General features: G+C 47.3%; 1 protein-coding gene across 1 annotated transcript; it reads left to right on the top strand.

Moving 5' to 3' along the window:
* Positions 1–1,631: 1,631 nt before the first annotated feature.
* Positions 1,632–8,038, top strand: MSX2 (msh homeobox 2). Its single transcript, XM_003936190.4, has 2 exons — positions 1,632–2,130; positions 6,307–8,038. Exons 1-2 carry the CDS (start codon positions 1,752–1,754, stop codon positions 6,729–6,731), a joined length of 804 nt encoding a protein of 267 aa, XP_003936239.2. The 5' UTR covers positions 1,632–1,751; the 3' UTR covers positions 6,732–8,038.
* Positions 8,039–9,122: the final 1,084 nt, after the last annotated feature.

Below are 9,122 nucleotides of genomic sequence, written 5' to 3'. Positions count from 1 at the left end.
TTAGAAGACTGTGTTTAGGACTTATTTACTTTTTTATTTTTTCAGGATCATTTTTAATCAAACCGAATTAACTGGCCTGTGCAGACTGTTTTTAATCCTCTGATACTTTTTCCAGTTCTCTCCGGGCCAGCATAGTTTCACTTCAGGGAAAGGTTTGGGGTGAAGGAAACAGTGCTTCAGAGACTGCACTGGGAAGAGTTTAAGGGTCTGTAGGTCTGGGGGTCAAGTTTCGAATACTCCTGAACTGGGAGGTAGCCTCCAAACCTTGGTCATTTAGAGAATTAAAAACAATGTCTCTTCCCTCCAATGCTCTAGGGAATGTTTACCAAGCATCTGCTGTAGGCGAGGTCCTGAGCCGGGTGACTTCCTATTTACCTCGTCCGTCGCAGGATAATCGTTCAGACATAGGAAGAGACAGCAGCAGCCTAGAATGAGTCGTCTGAAGCTATCGTTTTAGGTCAGGCGTTTTTGCGGACCCGCGGAGAGATCCGGGGCCTCTGTGCCTCGACGCTCTCTCTCCCCTTCCCCAGGCTGAGAGAGTCATCACTAAGGCTTTGGGAAGGAATTACCGAGGGTATAATTTGAGGTGGGGGTGGAGACATCTATGCTTTTATAAAAAACTAGGTGCCATGAATAAAAATATGCCTCCCAAAATGGTTTATAGGCCTAGGGTGTGCAAACTTGGAAGCCGGTATTTCTGAGACTTGCAAACTGGAGGGAGGCACTAGATATTGGCGACTTTTCCTCCTCGCACTCCCCCTCCCCACCGCATTACCGTCCAAGGCAAACACTGGCATTCAAACACAAACGACAAACGCAGGCTCAGACAAACTCACGAACGCACATTTGTACTGTCTTGAGAAAAACGTCGGATCCGGATCTCGCTCAGAAAGGAGATTCAGGAGACAAGCACAGAGATTTCAACTTTTAAAAAGTCCGCTGGATTTTTTTTTTTTTAGTGAGAGATGGGTACAACTGATTTAAATTCTCCCCTCCGAGCTATTTGGGAGAGAGGCACTCCTGACCACTTCTCGGGCTCCTTCCGGACCCTCTTTTCCAGGGGAAAGAGTTATGAAAATAACAGCGGACGCTGTCGAGCGCTGGCTAGTGGCGAGATACTCTTAAGTGCGTACATTTCTTTTCACAGGGATACTGGCCTGGTGAGTTTCAGCACCGACTCTCTGGAGTTGTTAAGTAAGCCAGCTCTGACGCATAGTAGGGACTTCATAAACGTTTCTGTAATGCCGTTTGCGGATCTTGGACGTATTCTGGCGGTAGAGGGAGAGTGGGTTGGTCGCGGGGTCCCTTTTAAAGAAGGGTCAAAAAGAGAGAAGAAATGGGACTCGGCGAACTTCCTCTTTAAATAATCGCTCTTAATTAGGTCTCGGGCTTTTCAGTTTCGGCGTGATTATAACCCTTCAGGGATCGCCTAATAACAACTCTGCTGACTGCTCCTGTAATTAACTCCTAATTTATTTCAAACAGAAAAAAAAGAAAAAGAAAAAGAAAAAGAAAAAAAAAAAAAAAAGGAGGGGGCCCAGCCCCTTCGGGAGGAGCCAATCGGAGGCGAGCGTCCGTGACGTCAGCGCCAGGGCCGGCGCGGATTGGCTGCGCGCGTCTCCCACTTCCCCTCGGAGGCGAGGCCGGGCTCCCAGCGCGCCCCTCCCGTCTCCCCCGCAAAAAAGTTGGAGCCGCCGCTGCCGGGTCGCCCGCGGAGTCGCGCGTTGGGAGCTACGTGGGGCAGGGAAGTCATGGCTTCTCCGTCCAAAGGCAATGACCTGTTTTCGTCCGACGAGGAGGGCCCCGCGGTGGTGGCGGGGCCGGGCCCCGGGCCCGGGGGCGCCGAGGGCGCCGCGGAGGAGCGCCGCGTCAAGGTCTCCAGCCTGCCCTTCAGCGTGGAGGCGCTCATGTCCGACAAGAAGCCGCCCAAGGAGGCGTCCCCGCGGCCGGCCGAAAGCGCCTCGGCCGGGGCCCCCCTGCGGCCGCTGCTGCTGCCGGGCCACGGCGCCCGGGAAGCGCACAGCCCCGGGCCGCTGGTCAAGCCCTTCGAGACCGCCTCCATCAAGTCGGAGAACTCAGAAGATGGAGCCGCGTGGATGCAGGAATCCGGCCGGTATTCGCCGCCGCCCAGTGAGTGCGCGCCTGGGCCGGGGCAGGGGGAGACTGGGCAGACGGGGGCGCGGGGCACTGGAGGGAGCGGGGCGCGGGCGGACCCAGCTGGGGATGCCGAGACCCTGCTGCGTGCGCTCCACTGCCCGGAAAGCAAGCCCAGCGAGCGCCTCGGGACCCTTTGGTGCCCGGGGCGTTTGGCGCACCGTCCGCCTCCTAGACACCCTCTGGGTAGTCACCGCGCTGTGTGTGTCTGAGACGCCCTCGCCGTACAGATTGTTCAACTCTAGAGCCAGCCCCAGCTGGGTTTACGGGGTCGCTTGGTGGTCGGTTTCTACAGCCCTCGGCCCTGCGCTCCTGCCACTTTGGTTTTTGTTTCACTGTTCCCCGGGGGCTCTTCCTAGGGAGTAAAGGAGATGGATCCAAGTTCAATGAGCGCTTGCATGAGCCAGGAACGAGATAGGTTCAAAACTCAACCCTGAGAGGCGTGCCCCCATTTTAAAGATGACCTAACTGGGCTTAACCAGACATTGAGCAGAAACTATTTTCTTTCGTGAGTCCCGCGGGTGTCGAAGCCGGATCCCACGGAGGGACGGTGGCACCAGAGACGGGTGCGGGGAGGAAACCTCTCCCTGTGGTCTCCGCAGCCGGCACCTTGCCAGCGAGGGTTCTGAGCTTCGCCGGGAGCGGGCAGGGGCCAGAAGCGCGCGGGCTCTTCTTGGCTCACAGTAATAATTAACCGCATTCCAGTAGGGCTTGAGAGTTTACAAAGTGATGCTCATTAGCTCACCAGATCCAGATCCCTCTAGAACCCCCAAGTATAGATGCTGGATTTGTGACTAGCCTGTTTTTCAGACGTGGACGCTGAGGCTTTTAAAGAAGACGGCCTTTGCTTCTTTAAAAGCCTCAGCGTCCACGTCTGTTGTTGTCCTTCCCAGGTTACCAACAACCACTGATTGGCCAGGGGGACCTGGTGTCCACGCCCTGCTCCTCTATTTCGTGCCTTGACGGACTTTTGCTTCCTCTCCCCAGAGAGACCAGGTGGAGATCCGCACCTGTACCCCACTTCTACAAGCGAGGCTGCAGATTTCTCCTCCGCTTCAGCATCCATTTTTGGTCCCGGGGTCCTTTTATAATTTGGAGACGTCAGTCTTTACAGTCTCTTTTACTTTTATCTCTTGGCCTTTATGGCTTCTCTACCTCCTAATTTCCCCGTTCCCCACCCCATTCCCTACCTTTAAGAAAGGTAAGGGTGGGGATTGTGGAGGGACCGTCTCCAATGCTGAGAGAGATCCTTTCACTATTTATATCATTCAGCCCTCAAGACTAGACGCACTGTATTTTGTGAACAAAACAAGGCCATACACCCAGGCGTCAATGGCAGTCCCCTCTGGCAGTCTTTCTCCACCCTGTTAGAAACTCTGAAAGATTCAAAGGGTGAGGAGATTAAGGGACTCAAAGAATTTAAACTCAAGTTTGCATAGTGCTTTACAGCACTATTCATGGTATTATCTTATCTCCTCTATAGGGCAGCAGCCGGCCTCTTAACAGCTGAGGACATTTCAGCAAAGTTCAGAGAGGAATCCGAAGTTTGGGCCTGACAAAAAAAAAAAAAAAAAAAAGCTTGGGACCATTTAATGATCACCTACCAGGTGGCAGACAAGGCTCTGGGCACTCTTAAAATTTTAGTACTCTGAACCACATTGAGGGATTAGTGTTACTTACCCAGTTTATTGACAGTGAAGTAGAGGCTGAGAAAATTAAAAGACTTAATTTGTTTAACAGATATTGAGTACATAGCCTATGGCTATGCTCAGCCGAAGGTATAGGCCTTAAATGGAGCAGTGTCCAGAGGTTGGAAATCCTGCCATCCTTAGGCCTGTGAGTCTGGGAAGGTAACGACCCACTAGCCCTCTAAACATCCCTGTCTGTACTCAAGTTTTCCTACTGTTGGTAAGGCAACCTTGGGCCCTGGCTGTGACCTTTCTGTGAAAAGAACTGGAAATTCTGAGAACAAAGTTTATAACCTGCACATTCTGCACATATATCCCGGAACTTAAAGTAAAAGAAAAAAAAAAAAACAAAAACAAAACACACACACACACACACACACACACACACACACCCCACAAAGAGTTGTTGGTGCTTTGGGCCTGGGGGTGGCAGCAGGAGCCCTGTGGTCGGAGCAGTGGGTCCTGAGAATGCCAGGCGATGGAGCCTGGGGCGAGAGGGAGCTACCCGCCCGGGCCTGATTTTGTTATTTGGAGGAAGTAGGATAAATGCTGTTTTGCTTTATATAATCGCATCCTTCCTCTGGCTGGTTTAAAATGGGGGAGGAGGGTGGAGAGGTGGGGAGTGTTGCACTGGGAGGAAGCCTCATAGCTTCATGGTTTTGATACACATGTTCGATCCCAGTCACCTGGATTTCATAATTCAAATATAACCCGTAGGAGCAGCTGGAATTACCCTTTCCAGGTGTGTAGTTGCTTCAAAACCCCACAGAAAGCCAGGAACAAAGGTATCTACACACTAGGAACTTGGTATCTGAGCTGAGACACCTGGGTCCTGCTGAAAGCCAGGCCTATTTTGAAAGGGCAAGAATTTTGCTGGTCTCTTGAGAGTCTCTTGACAGTGTTGTTAATTTGTAAATTAAGTTGGCTCCCCAGCTCTTGATAACTTGGGGATTAGCATATGCAAAAGTATAGACTTTTGTGGTAGTTTCTTACTCCTCCCTCTCCCAGATTTCTGTTCTTTGATTGATTAGAGTCTTTTACCTCTTTTTAAGTCAGTAAAGTGATGGGTAATAATGAGACACTGGGACAGATCCATCTCTTGTTGGAAATGGAGGCTGGGTTGGACTTGTGCTGTGTCACCCTCAGTATGAAGTGTAAACTCTATCTTGGGCCACCAAAGTAACTAAACAAGAAATGTGACATTCTCCCATGAGTACATTGGAGTTAATACTGTGGCTACATTTGGAAAATTAGCATAGCTCATAAAAGCCAAATGCAGAAAATTGTCTAGCATTCTATTACCACAGCTCTATCTCTTCCACCCACGCATCTTTGAGGAAGACAAGCCGAAAGTTAGTTGATGCTGGGGAATCACAAGGATGTCCCAGTCTGTTTGAACTCCATTCTAAATTCGGAGTCTGGATGCTGTTGGCATACCTTTATTTTGCTTGTTTTTCCCCATGACAAACTAATCATTTACACATTTGCCCTAAGCCATAGAATGGGTAGAGGGGATGACTAAGATGTAATCACGTGCTCTCAATTCGGAGGCAGCAAGATTTCCCCTGACATTTACATTTATGGGCTAGCTAATTTTTCCCTTCGTCTTAGTAAAGTTTATATTACAGAAGCACCCAGCCAAGAACCTTATCCCACATCCAGATCTGTAAAATGATGTTCAGATTTTATAATCTGTGGACTGGATGCAATGACAGCTGTGTGGTTGTTTATTATGTGGGACTGCCCCCAAATTCAAAGATGCTATTAATTTACCACAGACCTTATCTGCTCGATTATTCTTTTTAAATATACTGACGCAATCCACTTTTTCTGGTTCAGAGAGGAGACCAAGGGAAACAGCTAACCCAGTTGCTAAGACCTTTTTTATTTTCCTTCTCATATGTGATTGTCTCCACATCTAAGGGAGGCTGGGATAACCATGAACCTGGCCTCTCATTTTTAAAGACAAGAGAAATTATGCTCAGAAGAGAGTTTTATTTCTCACAGAACACTTGATTGCCTTGTCTTACAGTATATATTTCTATTATCCCTAATGCTGTTTGTTTTCCATGTAGAAGGTTCAATTACACCATTAGATTTCCAAACTTTTTGTTAAAAGACTCATTTTTTAAAAATGAAGCAACTTACCCATTTATATAGAGTCCATTTTCCCCCCAAGAAACACACATAATTTTGACAAAGGTACCTTTTTTAAAGATGAAACAAAGTAATGTCTTTGCATCCATAGATATGTATATGTGTGTGTGTGTGTGTGTGTGTGTGTGTGTGTGTGTGTGTGTGTATGTATATATTATTTTCTTTTTTAAAGCTAAGTGCTTTCATTTGAGAGGGGAGGCTGGAAAGGAAAAAACCTAGAGAGATGATGGGGGGCAGGCGTTTTATATTATTATTTTAATGTGACGTAGCTTTGTTTTGCTAATCCACTCCCCTCCCTGATTTCTAGGACATATGAGCCCTACCACCTGCACCCTGAGGAAACACAAGACCAATCGGAAGCCGCGCACACCCTTTACCACATCCCAGCTCCTCGCTCTGGAGCGCAAGTTCCGCCAGAAACAGTACCTCTCCATTGCAGAACGTGCGGAGTTCTCCAGCTCTCTGAACCTCACAGAGACCCAGGTTAAAATCTGGTTCCAGAACCGAAGGGCCAAGGCGAAAAGACTGCAGGAGGCAGAACTGGAAAAGCTGAAAATGGCTGCGAAACCTATGCTGCCCTCCAGCTTCAGTCTCCCTTTCCCCATCAGCTCGCCCCTGCAGGCAGCGTCCATATACGGAGCATCCTACCCATTCCATAGACCTGTGCTTCCAATCCCGCCCGTGGGACTCTATGCCACGCCAGTGGGATATAACATGTACCACCTGTCCTAAGGAAGACCAGATCAATAGACTCCATGATGGATGTTTGTTTCGAAGGGTTTCCTCTCCCTCTCCAAGAAGGCAGTACCAGCCGATACTCCTGCTCTGCAAACCCTGCCTGCGCCACCCTAAGCGGCTAGGCTGACAGAGCCACGCGACAAAGTTGAAATTTGTTCTTTAGGCGGAGGCACCAAGCCCTGTTTTCTTGGTGTGATCTTCCAGCTGTCCCCTTCTCCTTTCACAAAGATTGGCTCTGACGGTTTTTATGTATAAATATATATATAATAAAATATAGTACGTTTTTATACAGCAGACGTAAAAATTCAAATTATTTTAAAAGGCAAAGTTTATATACATATGTGCTTTTTCCCCCTATATATCACCTTCCTGAAAGAGACTGCGTAAATCCGTGTGTTGTATTTTCTTAAAGAGGGATACAGATTATTTGCAAAATTTGCTAAAGTCAATGATTTTGATGGGATTATTGACTTCTGCTTATGGAAAACAGATATTAGAATTAGACACAATGCACGTAGAAAGTATTAGATATGGGGCGATTATTCAAAGTGAAGGGGACACATCATATTTCTGCATTTTACTTACATTAAAAGAAACCTTTATATACTACCATATTTATTCATACCTCCCCCCTCCCTACCGCCACCCCACCACACACATTTTTAAAGTTTTTTAAAGTTTTTTTTTTTTTGTAAGACTAATAACTGGGATGAGAAGAATCCTTAGAATACCTGGAAGTGAAAAATAGGAATACTTCCTAATTCTTCTCAAGGCTGTTGCTTAACTTCATTTCAGATAATTGGAGAGTAAAAAGTTAAAGCCTGTTGGAAGGAATGGATGGTTTCTGAGAAATAACTAGGCACATTCGTTCTCACAGATTGCAAAGGTGATTTGGATGTGTGTGCAGGGGTGGGGGGGAGGGGCGGATAATAGTAACTTTCTGCTTAAAAAATGAGTATCTTGTAACTTACCTATATGCTAAATATTGAAAAATTAGTAGATCCAGAAAAAAAAAAAAAAAAACATGCTTTCTCTGTTTGTACCTATTGTATGTCCTAAACTTACTAGGAGATTTTATATACTTTTTAACATGTTGGCAGAAGGTAAAGCCATATTTTGACTTGGTGAAAATGGGGTTGTCAAACAGCCCATTAAGCTTCCCGGTATTTCACCTTCCTGTCCATCTCTCCCTCCCTCCAGTATACCTTTGTCCCTTTGAAAGGGTGCCTTGTACAATTTTATATATTTTATCGAAGAGTTATCTCTTATTCTGAATTAAATTAAACATGTGTTTTATTGCAGTAAAGTTGTCCAAACTCACAATTATTTTAAGAGGTGCTCTCTGTTCTTAGTTAGGCTTAGGTTGAAAGTGCTACCCAGATGAGGGGGAGCTGGTATTTTTTAATGTTTTAATGTAAATCAACCAAGAGTTGTGGCCAGATTCAGCCATGTTGGGGTAATACATGGTGGTGGGGAGTGAACTGAAGCTACTGAAACACTTTGAAATGTTTCCTCTAGCAGCTTGTTACTCATGGAAAAGAGGTGAAATTGCTGCTAGGAGTTCTTCAGAGAAAGTACAGTGAAAGATGAGCTTTACGTAAGTGGTGAGGCAGAGAGATAGGCCAGTATCTAAGTCGTTTGTACATGATCAAGGGAAAATCTTGAACTTGAAATCTCTCCCAGCTACCAAAACATCAAACTTAAAACTGAGGGAAAGGGTCCTTACAGCTATTTGCAAATGGATGTGGTAACCAGACACATTCGCTGGGCTGAGGGACGGATGCCTGCTGCCCTTTCAGGAGTGTGTCAAATCATTCCGTTTAAGATTCCTAGCTCCTTCCAAGGAGACGGACTCCGAACAAATACTCTTCGGTTTGAAGTGGGAAGGTAGTTCATTCAAGTCCTTTTGCAGCCCAGCCTCTCTCCCGGTGGAAACTGGATACAGAACTGTGGTCAGGCTTGGGTTTTGAGGCATCACGATAAAATAGTGATGGGTGGAGGACGCTGAGAAGAATCTTAAACTCAGCTTTCTGTTGCACGAATAAATCCGAACTGGTTCCTGATGATTGATACCTTTCCAGGGTCAGTGATCGGATGAGAGGCTACGGTGACTCAGAACAGAAGCAGAAAGGCTGCGAGGACTTCTTGCGTAAATAGCGCGGTGGGCAGACTGGCATCTGGCACCTACCAGGATTGGCGCTTCGTACCGCGTTTCCATTGTGCTTGCACGCACTTTGAAAGTGGGCGCCGGAAACTCCGTTTTCCTGTGGGGCCAGGGTCGGGCAACTTGGCTCAGAAGTTTCACAAGCTCCAGCGCAAAGGTGATCCAAACCCAGGGGTCGGCTCGAAGTCGGAGTCCGATTTCGTCTTTCTCAGTTGCTCTGC

Source organism: Saimiri boliviensis, chromosome 20, assembly GCF_048565385.1.
Source record: "Saimiri boliviensis isolate mSaiBol1 chromosome 20, mSaiBol1.pri, whole genome shotgun sequence".
Taxonomy (NCBI): Eukaryota; Metazoa; Chordata; class Mammalia; order Primates; family Cebidae; genus Saimiri; species Saimiri boliviensis.
The sequence above is the reverse complement of the archived record's forward strand: the minus strand, read 5'-3'. Positions and strand labels throughout refer to the sequence as shown.

Bases quoted from the DNA above. Each gene is read 5' to 3' on its own strand.
- MSX2 (XM_003936190.4), top strand. From the start codon at position 1,752: ATGGCTTCTCCGTCCAAAGGCAATGACCTGTTTTCGTCCGACGAGGAG. The intron at 2,131-6,306 runs GTGAGTGCGCGC...CCTGATTTCTAG, and splicing joins CCGGTATTCGCCGCCGCCCA to GACATATGAGCCCTACCACC.